General features: G+C 38.6%; 1 protein-coding gene across 3 annotated transcripts in view; it reads right to left on the bottom strand.

Annotated features, from left to right (window-relative positions):
- The window catches only part of AOPEP (aminopeptidase O (putative)), a 210,490-nt gene that overhangs the window by 89,510 nt on the left and 103,489 nt on the right, over positions 1–17,491 (bottom strand). For all 3 annotated transcript variants that reach the window (XM_074569859.1, XM_074569860.1, XM_074569861.1), the window contains exons 10-11: positions 13,395–13,438; positions 5,552–5,612 (exon numbers count right to left, since the gene is read on the bottom strand). In XM_074569859.1, coding sequence (XP_074425960.1) covers positions 5,552–5,612; positions 13,395–13,438 — 105 coding nt within the window. The remainder of the gene's footprint in view (positions 1–5,551; positions 5,613–13,394; positions 13,439–17,491) is intronic.

Genomic DNA, 17,491 nt, shown 5'->3' with positions numbered 1-17,491 from the left:
ACATTAACCTTCTTTAGATCAACACAGTATCTATTTAAATAATATCAGACCTAACATGTTATTTGATAATTTGCACCAAACAAAAAATCAAATTCTCCATATAGTTTGGTCTATCTAGAAGGACTTTCAGATGGATAGTCTTTATCTAAAAAAAACATCTTTCAAAGAGTTAACAACATAGACAGAAAGTCCGTCTGTGCAATCTGTCTTGATTTGTTTCTCTTCATCATTCATCTGACATCTATGCACACTACAGTACTATACACTTTTCTTGATTACATTTTCATGTTTTCCAAAATCCCATCTTCTCTTCTAAGAAAATGAATGCAATCTTGACAGTACAACTGATAATTTCACAAAAATCACAGCACTAATGATTCGTATCCAAAAATTTTTTTCTTATTGTGCTTGTTATCATTAGTGAATCCATTAATCAATTGATACTGTTGACGTACGATGATTTAAAGTTCTAAAGACTTTGGAAATATCTTTTCATCTTCCAATCTACAAGCTTGATAATAGAAAAACAATACCATTTTTGTTGAGGGGAAGTGCCTATTCTTCAAAGTATGCTTTCCACATACAAGAATAAGTAGCAGTTACGCTTTCTTCAGATTATTTCTCAATTATCAACTCAATTAGAATTCAACTACCAATCAGTTTTATTCTCTGCATTGATGTTAAAATACACACAAAAGTCTCCACGTTCAGATGAAAAAAAAGTTAAAGTAGCAAACTTCAGTATTAAAGCAGCTGCATGTTATTCTTGTGACTAATACTTAACATCAACTTTGAAATTAATCTAACAGAGTCAGCATTAAACTTTATTAAATTAGTAATAAAATTATAACTCTTCATAGGCCCTTCACAATTTTCTCCCCAAATCACAAGCTTGAATGAGATTTTCCTACTTAACAGGTCATTCTCACTGCTAGTACCTACAAATTTACTGTATCTCAACAAACAATAAAGATTTCATGTGCTTATTGTCTCAATGTTGCTATCCACCAATATGCAGCTATTATGTACATTCAGACAGAAAAACTGCAAGATAAGGCATGACTAGCAATGACAGGAAATACTGACTGTTAGCAAACCCAAGCCCTCTGATCCAATAAGAGTGATTTTTCTGTTCAAAAATATTCTAGTACCCTCTGTAAAACTTGGGTGAACAACTGCTAAAGATAATTCAGAAATTTAGTAAGAGCATTCTTTTAAAAAAAATACTTGAATGTTGTTAGTTTGTTAGTAATTGACCATAACTGCTACCCTGCAATGCATTCTCTGGTAGAGCTATCCCTTCATCTGTATTTTTGTCTTAGTTAAAGGACACAGGAATCTATAAAGCTTGTAACTGGGGCAAAAGCTGGAAACGTTCTTAACAACAAACCACTCTGTCAGAAATCATATTAAGTACTTGAGCTGCTGCTGTAACATCCTCCTAAATGTAAGAAACCACAGACGTATGTTACTTGCATTGACTTAGAACACTTTACAAATTATATTTCAGTTCAAATTTTTCTATGACTTTCCTTTCAAATCCCTTTCTTCTTCAAGTAGGACAATCCAAGAGCCAGTCATATACAAACAAAACCAGAAATACTATGAATAAATTAGTATTCACCACTGGAAGATTTCTTTTGACTGTGTATTTCCAGAAATGTAGATGATTTACAAATAACATCAGTAGATGTAGCTTAAACTACTGTTTTACCACAAAAAGCAATATGAATTGTTTTTAAATAGCAAAATTCTTAGCATTGTAACAGGAGGCTGTACTCCAATGTTCATTCAGAATTAGAAAGCATGGAGTAGTATTCTTGCAATACACGCTACTATAAGCTGTACATACTCCAGAATACCTATTGGCAGGACCTACTTTAATAAGGAAGTACTGTTTAAAGTAGAACAGTGAATAAGAATTAAGCTTAAACAGAAAATAAAGTAGCAAAAGGGAGTAGGAGAAAGACACAGCAGTGATATCGCCTCTTGCAATTTTTTTCATAATTTTGAGGGGATGTTTGGTGTGTTTATTCTAGTGCCTGCAGCTATGTGATCTTGTGATTACACTGAAGGATTTGTTGGAAACTAAAAATCATGAAGGAGCAGACCAACTACTCTTTTTTTTCTCTTCTTTTTTCTTTCCCCCTTTTCCTTTTTAGCTCAAGAATGAATCTGGAGAAGATCATTTTCATCACACAAGGAACCAAGTGAAATAGGTACCCAAGGAACATTCAGGATATAGCAAGTTTACCAGTAAATGCAGTTTCAGAAGCAAAAGAAAAGATAGTGAAACTGGAATGAGTTTAAAAAATACATGTAGGAGTTTATGAGATGCAGAGACTACCTAATGTTTATTGGTCTACCTCTCAGTCAAACAGTGTACAACAGAGTTCAAAATGGGGAAAGATTTTAAGCATATTTTAAAAAGGTTTAGAATAAGAAATTCAGAGTAATTGGGCAATATAAGACAAAGACAAGTCTGTGCAGAACTAAGAAAATCTTCCTCAAGATTATTTTGGTCTTTTAGTCTTAAACTCTTAAGTAAACACTACATAGAAATATATGAAAGACAATAGAAACTGCACTTAAGAGAACAAATCAACAGCAGCAGGGATGAAGTGGACTTAAGTGATTCGACAGGTGTTTTCCAGCTCTAAATGCAGTTTTGTTCTCCTGATTCTACTCCTTGCCAGCTTAACTCATTGACTAAAGTTAGTGGTGTTAAGTCAGTACTACTTGCACATGATGAAAAGTTGCTATAATCCCCTGGTGAGTCACCTCTGAGACTGAAGTACATGCTGAAGGTTGCTTGATTCGATAAAAGGTATTTTCAACAACACAATATGTTTCACCTTACTTAACACTACCACCATGTGTTCCCAGAAAAAAACCCTCATGAAAGCTTGTATTTCAGAAATGCTTCCTTTGCATCTCTTATGTTCCTCATTGTGTTGTGTGTAAGAAAACCTTCCCGCGCAGCAAGCCTGAAGACAACCACTGCGCTGTGGCACGCTTCTGTGTTAAAAAGAATCGGCTGGGCACTACCACACACCCTTTTTTGTAATATTAACCTTTAATGATTTAGAAGATACAAAATTTGGAAATGTAACCAGGCATGCAGAATTATTTTTTTCATGGCAACAGGCCAACTTCTGTTCTTATTTATCAGTATGACTCCCTTAAGTTAAGTTATTCTTGATTACTGCTGGTATATACATGAGCCTGGAAACTGGCCCAATATTTAGAAAAGACCAAGTGACTTTTCCAAGAGTGAAATGGTAACCGAAATCAACAAATATTAAAGTTTCTATGGCTGTAAGTTGCAAATATAAAGGGGTGTATATATATACTTTCCTCGACAGAGTTGGAGACAGGATTTGGGATGGCAAAATGTAACCAAGCACAGCTAAAGGAGCACAGGATCTTCAGTTAGACAGATGCCACGACATATGACTGCAAAGAACACAAAATGCTAATTCCTCTACTGGAAGGAAGATGGTAAGTAACGTTCCTTCAGCAGTTTGGGAGTGGAAAGTATTTACCCTCATCCATCTTCTGCACAAGTACCTTTCCAGTGCCCTTAAGCTACCTACTGTTGTGAAGAAAGTGAACTGAAGGGTGGGCTAACAACTCTGTTTTTAAGTCACCATGTTGTTACCAAATTTTAAGAGTACCAGTTGTATACAGGTTATAGAATTAGATACAACCATGAAAGACAATTCTTTAAAACACTGTCCTGGTTTGAGGTAAAACAGAACCAATTTTCTGATTTGTAATTTTTTACGTTTTAGCCGGGCCTCTTCTACCTGACTGAAGTCTGAAATTAACAGCACATTGTTCAGAAACTGTTCACTCAGAGTGATAAGACCTGATTATACCAAGGAACGATATGCACAGAGGCTCTTGCTTAGACTTATTGCTATAACAACCAAGGCCAGCTAACTTCGCTGTTTTGCCCCGTTGGAGGGTCGGAAGCGGAGAAGTGTAGAGACGTCCCACCTGCAGGGAGGAGCAGACGGGACAGGTGACCCAAAACTGACCAACAGGGCATTCCATCCCATCTGCATCATGCTCAGTATAAAAGCTGAGGGATCAAAGGGGCAAGGCTGCTTTGGCTCGCTCTTTCTTCAATGGCTGACGTCTGAGGAGGACCCTGTCTGTTTGTCTGCCTTTGGTTCCGATCTGAGCATTCCTGACTCTAGTTTGGCAATTCAGCTCCTGTCTGTCGCTGACTCCAGTCTGGACTTTCTCTGTCTGGGAGCTGGATACGTTTTTTGTATATATTGTATACTTTTTAAAAAAATTATTATTCTATTATTATTTACTATTTCCTTATTTATTATTATTTTCATTAAAGCAGTTTAGTTCTTTTTCTAAACTCGTAGATCTCCTTAGCTCTTCCTCTCCTCTCTGAGGAGAGTGGGGGGGGGGGGGCATCTGTCGTTCTGATTGGCCAATCTGGCCAAAACCACGACAAACGCTTTGTAAGCTAATGCTGTAAATGCACCACAAGTGCTGAATTTTCTTTATAGTTAACGGATGACAAGGATTTCCTGAACAAAACCCACCAAAACATAGAAATAAAAGATGCCACAGAAACAACCACAGCCACTATAAAATATAAAAATGCTTAAATGGGAGAGATATAAAGGAACCATGTTCTGACTTGATTTTCAGAATGGACAGCCTGATGCATATTTCCCAATCCCATTACAAAGGACAGTCTCTCCAGTAAGGAAGTTTCCTCTCCAAACGCAGTGAAGCCTTAGTATTTGTAAATTTAAAATGTTTAATTATCAATCAAATTATTTCTCATAGGTATCTACTAAACCACTAAGAAATGCATTTTATCCCTCTAAGAGTGGGTGCTGCAGGATTGAGTGACTTCAACTATTATGCTACCAGGACTCTATGGTGCAGTCAGTAAAACAAGGGTGATAAGCAGCTGCCTCTCAGTGGCTGTTTTACTCAAGAAAGGTAGTCAACTGCAGTGGATACTCTGTACCTCACACTGCTCACGCTGTCTGACTGGCTGGCGCGGTTGTATGACTTCGTGCAAAGGAGCTGACAAAAACTTTCCCTGAGGAACACCCTAGTCCGCTCACCTGGAAACCCATATGAGAGAGAACAAATCAGTTTTATGGTGTTCCTGGGCTGCTGTTTATGATGCAGGTAGTGCACCTGCATGGAAGAAAGTCAGTACGGCTTTCAAGTAATTAATATACTGACAACCGTGAACAATGCTCCTTACATTTAGTACAGTCCACAACTATCCTGTAAAGCATACTTCCATATGACTACAATACCAAGCAAAAGGATAAGTTTTGTAAGATTTGCCCTTTGGCACGTTTGTTGAGACAATGGTAGAAGCAAAAACCTGCAAGTGATAAAAGCTAAACCCATATAAAGATGTGGAAAGCAGACATCGTCAAAACTGTTTATTTAAAACCATACCTATTATAAGTTCAGGTAATTATTTAAATAACATATAATGTAATGAGAAATACAAGACTCCACAAAGAACTGGGAACTGGTGTTTTGTATTTACCTTTGGTATTCCTGAAGTGTCAAGCCAATTCTGGAAGATACTTTCTACAGTTAACCCAGATCTTAAAAAAAAAAAAAAAAGAATTAGAAGACACATACAAAAATACCAAATTTTCCACACGACAATCAATCCTTCAGAAGCTGAGCAAAATTCTGAATTCCAAGAATTGGTTGTACTGTATTGGTACTACATTCTTGGGCTTTTTTAATGAATAATACCATCAGATATGAGCAAATTAAAAACGGATCAGGTTTTGTGTGCTTAAAGCTCAATAAATTCGGCGCTTATGAGGATTGACAGAGAAAGTGTAAGATGGTAAACTGCATTTATGAAACATGTAAAGTATGAACAGGTGCTCTACTTTTTGTTGAGTAGATTTTTGTTTCTTTTACAGAAAAAAAAAATACAGGCAAGTAAATTTAGCCAGAGACATTCAAAACCAGTATTTTATTACAGAAGCAGCCTAAACATAAAGCTAAAATACCAAAGACAATGAAATTAAATACAAAATTCCTCAAACTTTTAGGTTTTAAAAAGCACTGATGGATACTAATCCCTGAAGTTACCAAGTATCTAATATATTTCAGTTTCATCTTTTCTGCACTTTCTTTATATCCTGATAATATTCACAGTGAAGTCACAGAATAGTCTGGATCCCTAACGAAAGGAAACAGTTTGTCATGATCAAGCTGAAATAACTAATTACAAGTTCAGAAATTATATTTCCCCTTTTACTTTTGTAAGCAACTTCTGTTGCGTTTACTTCAGCTCTGGTTGAAGACTTCCCAACTTGCAAGGAAGCCAATATAAAAGAAATAAAAATAAATCACACTGCCCATGCAGTGTGCCAGTACTCAAAAAGGAACCTGAGTAAGCCCTCAATGGATGTAAATGTTCTGAGAAGCAGGATGGACGTGCATGGTCCTGCCATGGCAATGCCTTGGCAGGACTCATTCTAATACTTGCAGCTACCTTCATGAGTGTAGTGTAGACTCATAACCAACAAAGCATTCAGGAAAAGAACAGCCATTTCTAAGTTCTGAAGCGGGAAGGCAAGCAACTCAATACAACTTTTATTTGAATTACATGAAAAAGAAGCCTTTCCCCCTCCCTCCACAATCCCTGACAAAGATGTGTTCAAAATTCTGACCCTAAAGGATGTTTATTTATGGACTGTATCAGTGACTAAGAAGGATTTGTAATGAATACGTCACTCATTTTTACTGCATGATTTTTAAGCACCTTTAAACACTAACTTTCACTATGCCAATGGGTGAGAAATCAACCACTGTTATGCCTGACATGCAAATGGAAAAGCTAAGGCTTAGAGAACTTACGGAGTCTCAAAAGCAGTCAAGCAATATGTTAGTGTGACCCTGGAACACATTCATAGAGTAAAAATTTTACTGATCATAGTTATTACTCTTTTTTAACTTGGCTAGTTTTATTCAGAATGGTCAACGATTTAAATTATTTGATATTAATACATGTAACAACAACACTTTTCCAGACATGGCTTATATCACGAGTTACATATTCTTATCCTCGTTGAATCCAAGATGAAAAATTTACCTTCCGCCTCCAAGCAGAGCTTGGACTATGTGTTGGCATTCCTTTGAGGTAGAACTAGCAGCTACAACCTCCACTCTACACCATTGTGTCGGGAGATCTGCCATCCCTGCTCACACTGAGCAGTATTCTACAGGAGGTCCATTAAAATGAGCCTGTTTACCTAACAGAATAAAACTCTGCCAATGTGAATTAGGGGTGGGAAAATCTGATCAAAATGATCAGAGAGTTATCTCTCGGATCAGAGAGTCAGCTGGCTTCTCATTCAGTAACTGTTCAACAGTATATGCAAAAAATAAGCAATCTGGTCTTAGTAAACTTGTCCAACATACACAGGAATTTCGTAACAAAGGCAAAAACCAGATACCAAGTGCCTTAAACGTAAGTCTTGCCTCACAAATGCTGCCCTAGGTCATTCAGCTACTAAGGTATGTTTGCATACAGGGGCTTCATCATTATACTGAAAATCGAAAGAAGCTACAGATTAAAGAAAAAGAACATTCAGATTACAATGACAATAAAGCCATTTATACATGCTTTAATTTTCTAGTAATAGTTTTCTTCAGGTTTTGATCAGTCTTATGGTGGAGGCCACGGAGGCTTAATGTAGAAACAGCACCAGTCTACTTGCTGCTGGTAATCTGTTTTGATAGTTCCATCAATTTAGGTCCAAACTTTCCTTCAACAGCGTCTTTACAAGTAAGAGATGACATATCGGCCTGGCTGAGGTGACTTAAAACGTCCCAGAAGGGAGAATAATTCCCATAGAGACAATAAATCTTCCCAATCACTATATCTGAAATGTCAAATATCTCTTGTAACATTAGGAGATCACAGACTGTCACAGACAAAAAAAAAAATTCCCACTGATCATGTGGTTCAAATAATTGCAGCAGTCATGCTGAAGTCTTTTACATGGCCAGGATTCTGAATTTTCAGGAAATTATCATTCTGCATGTCTGATCACTTTGGAAATCAATTTTCTACATATAACTGAACACATACGCCATGCTTGTAATGGGGTGGTGGTCTACGTTCAAATGAATTACTAAATATCCAGATTTGGTCAGCTTTTAGTGGTACCTTGTTATTTGTGCAAATTTATTAAATTTAGAGCATTTGATTGCCAGATCGTTCAGGCTATAATTACCTTTACCTTACTACAGTGCTGTAAAAGTTGGTGTCTAGTCTAAGTTAGTTAGCTGAGTCCCTTCCACAGGGAATGGAGAAAAAGAGAAGTATCTCCAAACAGCCAGTCAATTCACCTTCCTCGGGATAAGATGATGGTTTTTCTTGACTTCTTATTTCTGTCTGCTTACCACAGAGAGGGCATACAGGACTAGTTTAAAACTGGACACTCAGATTTTATATAGTCAAAGGTAGATCAGGTGGATCATACCATTTATTCTGTCTCAAGCAGCATAATCAGAATAACAGTTTTTTATTTGTTATTGCATGAATCAAAACCAATACAGCTTAGTGTTCCAATGTTGAAGCAGACCTAGCAGCTTGGGAAAAATACCCTTACTGTGCATTTAATTTGTCTTGCCTAGGGATAAGAAACACAGCCTCACAACGCCAGTTTGTCCTTCCTCCCCTTCCCCACCCTCCTCCTCCCCCCCCCGTAAATATGCTTCATTTAAAGTGTGAGATTTCCTCATGAAAAAAAAAATCATTTATGCAAAATAATAACACTACATTTGCTATGTAGTTCCTTTGTTTAATATACTCTCTATTTCTTTCAAAGCCAACAACGTCTCATTTCAAAACACTGGCTTTGAAATAAGCTTATGGCACTGAGGGGAATTGCACTGTTGTGATACCACACTAATCCGGGCAGAAATACCACTGGTAAGTTTCTCAGCCTCTCCTCAAACTTTGACATGTTTCTCAAGGGCACAGACAACAACACTGCTATTTCTCTGCCTGCAGCACCCTCATTGTCAGCTATACACCTGTCATATGACCATATGCAGTCTTGCAGTCTTCTTTGTATTTTCACACACCTTTTTTTTTTTTCCTCCAACTTAGATCATTCTTGTTGGAAGCCATCAAAAAAAAGCAACTTGTTTTAGCATTTACAAGCGTTCATTATTTTTTTTCACACATATATTAGTAATATGCAGACTACTGCAAAGCTCTGCTCTGAATGTGTTGCGAGTTGATTCTGAAGAACTGTAAAGTCCTTGAAAAGGTTTCCACTAACTTGCTGGGCTTCGGATCAAGCCCAAAAACTACATCACAAACAGATTGCTATTTCAAAACAATTGTCCTAGAGAAAGGACACAGGGCCTGATATTTATAGAGGTTGCAGTTCAGTAAAGCATCCATATTCAGAATGGGCTCTTAACCACCTGCTTATGTTGCAGTTAAACATCTGTAAGGACTTAAATCTGGTGTGTGTGTGATTTCCTGAATGCGCTTCTGGTTAAGGTACTGTATTGGGCTGTGGTATCCGAGTTCAATTGATTAGCACTGTAAGAGAGCTCTTAGGAGGCTGGGCAGGTCCTTCAATTGCTTTGTACTACAGTTCCCTACTGCAAAATGAGAATGCTAGCATATCCATTATCTCATCCCTTGTCTATTTGTTTAGGCGATAAGTTGATCACCCTAGGAATGATCTCCTAATATGTATACATACTGTTCGTCGCCAGATTCAATGCTTCAGAGCAAGCTCTGTAAAATACTATCATTAATAATAACTGGGAAGTTAGCATTATAAAAGATGTTTATATATCAAGCTTTCATTGCATAAGGCCTGAAGGCACTCCTACAAGGAGGAGAAACCACTTTTAGAATAAGATGTTGCAGTAAATAAACAGTGCACATGAAAGTGTGCGACTTTTTTTTTTTCTAAAAGAAGATAAAAAGTCTGCCATATCCAACTGAAAACACTTCAACAAGCATAACTGCTTCATCTGGATATACACATTCATACACACCAACCAATTTCAAAGCAAGCCATTCCAGCTAAATATGGGGGCATAGAGCAAATCAAAGACTAGTAACTGATTAGTGATTCTGTAAACTTGCCATAGGTTCCTGCAGATAAGATTTCCTTTGTTTTTTGTCCTGCACATATATTTTGGCTCACCAAAAAAATGGAGGAATCAAAAACACTGTGAAAAAATCTTTCCCAACGATTTGCTTTGGGAGTTGGGTGCCTACCAGCTGTTTGTCTCAATCAAAATCACCACATTCATGACAATGTGAGTAACAAAGGAAGCAAGTATGAAACAGAGACCTATACTTGTATAGCTGAGTAGTTAGAAATTACAGCATTATTTTAATATTTATTTAGTACTCAATTGACAATTTATGAAGACATCCAAGGAATGTGGTTAGTAAGCCTGAGTTATTAACAGTACAAATAGGAGAGCTATAACACAAGCCTTCCTTTGTCTATCGTGTATTATTAAAGCCATAGCTTTATTAGTATACTTATTTATTTTATTGAATGAAATTAAATAAAAAATACCACTAGGAGACCCCAAAGAACAGAACTGACCTGCTGAAAAAAACCTGCAATTGTAAAGAGCACAAGCAGCTGAGGCACCACGGGCTGGTGAAACTCACCCTCTATTACAGGGCCTTAAAACCACTGAATCTTTGCATGGCTCACGTGTTGGGCAGATGTGGATGGGATCAATTTACAGCAAAGACGATGGGTGTATGCCTTGGGAAGAACAGAGCCACTGGGAGTTTTATCAAATCCAGTGCACTGTGATATACAGGCACATAAGAGGGGTTTTTGTTGTTGTTTGGTTTTCGTTTGGCTTTTTTTTTAATGTAGTGAAATTTCAAATTATATATGAGGAAATAAGCCGCCTCAGTTACAGGTGGGATGTATTGTAGATTTTCTACAGAAAGGCCAAGATAATGCGAGGCTATAGCCAGTGCATGTTATATTTTAAAAGGCTTTGAAAACAGAGAAGGATAATGATAAATATTTGTTTGTCCTTCTTGCCATTAGCCCTTCACACACAGAAATAACCCACCTTAAGGGCAAGTTAGGAAATTCTAAAGGATGGATGGCCTGTCTGATGTCAGTATTCAGCTGCAGCCCAGAAAGGGGAGGATCCTGCCTTGGAGAATGGATTCCTACAGCTAAAATGCCATTAAAATTGAGTCAGAGGAGGAAGTGAAGTAGCCCTGTAAACCAGGAATAATCCTCCTCCTCTGAGTACAGAAGGCAGCGAAAATGAATGACTGCTGCTTAAGAAGTTGCATCTGTATCTTGGAACTGCTCATAGCTGGGAATTAACTAAAAAATCTGCTGTAACTAACAACTAAAGGAATTAAGTACTGGAAGAGTGAGAATCTTTTTAGATACAGTCTGCTGTATCCAACAGCAGAAAACCAATGTTGCATTACACCAAGGTAATAATTACAGAAAATTTCCACACTGTTGTATGATTTCTTTCTGCCAGTGTTAATTCTGTTCTCATTACAGAAGTCTCCCATAAGCCAAATTCTACTCCTAGCTACACTAGTTTGTCTCTGTTGCCACAGCTGAGGGCAGGATTTGGCTTGATTCCCTACTACTAATTTCTATTTTCTTCTTCTTTTCTTAAGTCCAGTCTCCATTATAAACTTCAATATATTAAAGCGCTTAATATTTTTCAATTAAGAAGCATTTAGTGTAAACATTGTAATTTTACTTGGTAGAACTGCATGAGTCTGGGAGGTTTTGTGTGCTACAAAGAATTTTGTTGCTCTAATCTTGAAATGTATTTAATTTCTGCGACTGAAACTTTGTGCAAAAAAGCACTCATCAGCAGATGATCTCTAAAAATATTTCATTTTTATCTTTCCTCCGTCTGCTTTTACCTCAGACTAGTATGTGTGTACTAGCAACAGAATACATTCAAGAACCAAAAAACGTCTTCACAGCAGGTAAGAAATAAAGGAATTCTGTATATTCAGATGTTCTCTTATTCTTGGCATTGCTGTTGATACTGCACCCAAGGTAATTTTGGCAGTAGATAAATTCAGATACGCTATATGTGTAATTGTAAAATGAATTACCACAGATCTGAAACTCTGTTCATACATTCTGAAGTGTGATGCAATGCAAATGGAGATGTACTTCTTTTGCATTAGTCTCAATGGAAGTTTAAATATTTTGCTTGTTTCTACGTGGAAAATCAGATGCTTATTCAAATAAAATTTTGCACTGGGTTTGGACTTCAGAGAAACACAAGTAAAAAAAGGAAGGAAAAAAGAGATTTTATTAACAAATCAATGTAAAATCATGTAATTAAATAATCCACTTTTCTATATATTCCCTTTCATATTCCTGATTGTCTTTGGGCTGGAAACCCATATCCAATGATATAAACAAAATATCATCCCACGGTACATCATTGGAAAATGTAACACTGCCCAAACTAAACTCATGATGCCACAAAACACATTATCTCAATGATAACTAGCTTCTCTCTCCCTCACCCCCTAAGAATAGAAGTGTTTCACTAAAAAACTCAATACATTTGTTTTTTATTAATATCTTCTCTCCTTTTTTTCCCAAACTGCTCACCCAGATTTATGAAGACTTTTGGAATCCTGCTCCCCAAAATGGCATTTTTGAAGTGAATGCATTATTTTTAAAAACTACAATAGGTAAAACTCCACTACAAAAGAGTCTGTATTTGTAGCACAGTCTGTAGTAGCACAGAACAAATGAATGGATAAGCAGGGATGGATTCAAAGCTCTGCTAAAGACTTGCTGTATCATCTTCAGCCAGTCACAGTCATATGTAGGAGGATTTTGATGGACACGTCAGGCAATTAACGCTGGATTTCCATTAGTGTTTTCCGTCCTTCCCTGTTTAACACACTGTGTGACAGGGAAGGGATAGTACCAGACAACCGCTTGACAAAATCCATCTTCTCTGGTTTCCCAGATCCACGGCTTCCTTGCTCCAGGGTGCTATGTGCCAAAAGCAGCTGGCAGGAGGATCATGGATTAATTGGAGCAGGCAGCTGTGCCTGGCACTTCAGATCCCATAGTGAACACAGGACCTCACTGCTGCCCTAACATGCAAGTTAAAGGCACTGCTTGGGGGGAGCATGGGATAGCAATAACACAGCAAGTTTCATATTTTATGCATATATATGTGTGAGAATTTTCAGAGAAAGATACACACGCACAGTTGAAAAACACAAGCAGAAAAATACTAAATGAAATCTTACTACTTCTGGCTAGCACAGCTGACATTTAAATCTGATATGTACTTTCTTCTTTGACTTTTCTAGCCTGGTTTTCACTTACTGTTTTCGTTGAGGGGTGTCTTCCAACAGCATGCAAAGAAAATCCTGGAAAATGAACAAAGCACCACAGTTAGTATGTTTATGAAGACATAACTCTGTGCCTGCATTGCTAGTGGGCAATAGGTTTTTAAAGAATGCAGATAATGGCATGATAAGAAAGAAGTTTATACAGCCACTATGGTGATATACTGCTCAGTTATTTATACAACATACGTTATGTTGTATATCATACATGGAAACATACATCAGTTTTCCAACCCACTCGAGCAAAAAGTGTCAATATTTTAAAAAATGGGCTTGAAAAGCCTGCTGACTATTTTGACACAATCCCACATTCCCACTTTTATTTAATCTATAATACACACACAAACTATATTTAAAACTGCTAAAGGCTGCAGATTCACATACTCGAAGGCCAAAAAACACCAGAATTAAGGGTGTTTACGCTCTCTCCACGGTTATAACTTATGTTATCATGCTGTCTTTAATTATATAACCACATAAGGGTTTTTTTTTTTTCCTTAATGCAGATACCTGATTGGAAGATTACACCTACTCCTCATTCCATGACAGAATATACAATGTTGCTGCCAACCACACCAACTAAGATGTAAATTTGTCAAAGAAAAGGTAGACAGAATTTCTTTCATGGATGTACACAGAAGGTGCAATGTCAATGAACAATATTACTATCATCCTCACTTTTAACAGTATGATAAGCCCTCTTTAGAAAGTTACACCTGACATTCCTCAAAGATTCTCTGGCACCCCACACTGTGCATGACCTAATTTTAATGGCAATCACTTTGACACAATGCACTCCTCTAAACAATCTCATAAGAAGAGGATTTATTAATATGAATTATTCATTTATATGCTATTTCATAAAGCAATACATCCACTTTATTAATACTAATCTTTGTGGAGACAAGTTTCATAGCCTAATGATGTTTCTCACTGCAACATATGAGTGCAGGCTGATTTCTGATTGCAAGTACTTGCTCTCTAGGGTCTTGAAGAATGTTTTCTAAAAGACAAAAAACTTTTTTTAGGGACTCTGCCACAACATTCAGCAGATGCTGTTTCTCTGTCTGATTATGACATTGCTAGGGAATGAAAGGAAGGGTGATTGTACAATTGAAACTACTGGTAACACCGTTAAGCCTTCCTCCTTTAGATTACAAGTGAGATTCAGGCTACGTTGGCAGTGGCTGCAAAATTTGCTTACGACAAAAGGTAAATTACGCAGCATTGGGCTCAGTGTTGCTGTGGCAAGAATGCCATCATTAACTCTGCCAGGAGTTGTTCTGTCCTAACTACAGTGTATTGCTGACATGACAACAAATTGTGAAATCCCCTTATTTAATACTACTGCTTGCAGTTCTGTACCATTATTCTGTATGTAAACAGAGAACTACTGTCTCCTTCCACATGTGGAAGCTTTGCTAGAGGTACAAAGTAAGCTTACATGGAAATAAAGAATATGAAAATATTATCATTAGAGTTGTTTCGAAAGTATATGAAAAGAAATACTGAAGTGGTCATCCTTGACAGTATTTTCACCATCTCTGTATGCATTAATGCAGGTAGATTCCCTGATTGGATTGCATCAACTTCTTATAATCAATCCTAGAGTATACTTGAAGATACATAAAATCACAGAATTATAAAATTGGTTTGGTTGGAAGAGACCTTTAAGATCATCAAGTCCAACTGTTAACCTAGCACTGCCAAGTTACCACTAAACCGTGTCGCTGAGCAGTACGTCTACACGTCTTCTAAATACCTCCAGGGATGGTGATTCCACCACTTCCCTGGGCAGCCTATTCCAAGGCTTGATAACTCTTTTGGTGAAGAAATATTTCCTAACATCTAATCTAAACCTCCCCTGGTGCAACTTGAGGCTGTTTCCTCTCGTCCTATAGGTTGTTACTTGGGAGAAGAGACCAACACCCACCTCTCCATAACCTCCTTTCAGGTAGTTGTAGAGAGCAGTAAGGTCTCCCCTCAGCCTCCTCTTCTCCAGGCTAAACAGCCCCAGCTCCCTGAGCCACTCTTGATAAGACATGTGCTCTAGACTCCTCACCGGCTTTGTTGCCCTTCTCTGGGCACGCTACAGAACCTCAGGGTCTTTCTTGTAGTGAGGTGCCCAAAGCTGAAAACAGTACTCAAGGTGGGGCCTTACCAGTGCCCAGTACAAAGGTACAATCACTTCCCTAGTCCTGCTGGCCACACTATTTCTGATCCAGGCCAGGATGCTGTTGGCCTTTTTGGCCACCTGGGCACACCAGGTCCTTTTCCTCAAGGCAGCTTTCCAGTCACTCTTCCCCAAGCCTGTAGGCTTGCATGGGGTTATTGTGACCAAAGTGCAGAATCCGGCACTCCGCCTTATTGAAACTCATAACCATTGGCCTCAGCCCATCAATCCAACCTGTTCAGACCCCCCTGTAGAGCCACCCTACCCTCAAACAGATCAATGCTGTCACCCAACTTGGTGTTAGCAAACTTACTGAGGGTGCACTTGATCCCCTTGTCCAGATCGCTGATAAAGCTATTAAACAGAACAGATCCCCATACTGATCCCTGCAGAACACCACTTGTACCGGCTGCCAACTGGACTTGACTCCATTCACCACAACTCTTTAGGCCCGGACATTCAGCCATTTATTTACTCAGTGAAGCATACACCCATCCAAGCCATAAGCAGCCAGTTTCTCCAGGAGAATGCTGTCAGAAATGGCATCAAAACCTTTCCTAAGTCTAGGTAGGCAACATCCATAGCCTTTCCCTCATCCACTAAGCGGGTCATCTTGTCATAGGAGGAGATCAGGTTAGTCAAGTGGGACCTGCCTTTCATAAACCCATGCTGACTGGGCCCGATCACCTGGTTGTCCTGTATGTACCACCTGATGGCACTCAAGATGATCTCCTCCATAACCTTCCCTGGCATGGAGGTCAGCCTGACAGGCCTGTAGTTCCCTGGATCCTCCTTCCGGCCCCTGTGGTAGATGGGGGTCACATTTGCTAACCTCCAGTCAACTAGGATCTCCCCAGTTGGCCAGGACTGCTGACAAATGATGGAAAACGGCTTAGTGAGCACTTCCGCCAGCTCCCTCAGTACCCTTGGGTGAATCCCATCTGGCCCCATAGACTTGTGTGCATGTAAGTGGTGTAGTATCTTGCTTGCCATTTCCTTTTGGATCATGGGGGATTCATTCTGCTACCATCCCTGTCGTCCAGCTCAGGGGGCTGGGTACCCAGAGAACAACTGGTCTTACTGTTAAAGACTGAGGCAAAGAAGGCATTAAGTACCTCAGCCTTTTCCTCATCCTTGGTCATTATGTTTCCCTCACATCCAATAAAGGATGGAGATTCTCCTTAGTCCTTGTTTTGTTGTTAATTTATTTATAGAAACATTTTTTATTGTCTTTTATGGCAGTACCCAGATTAAGTTCTAGTTGAGCTTTGGCCCTTCTAATTTTATCACTGCATAGCCTCACAAAATCTTTGTAGTTTTCCTGAGTGGCCTGCCCCTTCTTCCATAGGCCATAAACTTTCCTTTTCTTCCTGAGTTCCAGCCACAGGTCTTGGTTTAGCCAGGCCAGTCTTCTTCCCCACCAGCTTGTCTTACAGCACATGGGGACAGCCAGCTCCTGCGCCTTAAAGATTTCCTTCTTGAAGAATGTCCAGCATTCCTGGACTTCTTTGCCCTTCAGGATTACCTTCCAAGTGACACTGTAAACCAGGGTCCTGAATAGATCAAAGTCTGCCCTCTGGAAGTCCAAGGTGGCAGTTTTACTAACTCGCCTCCTTACTTCTCCAAAAATTGAAAACTCTGATCATTTCATGATCACTATGCCCAAGACGGTCTCCAATCTTCATATCACCCACAAGTCCTTCTCTGTTTGCAAACAACAGGTCTAGCAGGGGGCCTTCCCTAGTTGGCACACTCACCAGCGGTGCCAGGATGTTATCTTACACACACTCCAGGAACCTCCTAGACAGTTTCCTCTCTGCTGTATTGCAGAGCAGACATCTGATAAGTTAAAGTCCCCCAGGAGAACAAGTGATTGTGATTGTGAGATTGTGATTGTGAGA

Source organism: Larus michahellis, chromosome Z, assembly GCF_964199755.1.
Source record: "Larus michahellis chromosome Z, bLarMic1.1, whole genome shotgun sequence".
Taxonomy (NCBI): domain Eukaryota; kingdom Metazoa; phylum Chordata; class Aves; order Charadriiformes; family Laridae; genus Larus; species Larus michahellis.
Note: the sequence above shows the minus strand (reverse complement) of the source record. Positions and strands in the feature narration are given on the sequence as shown.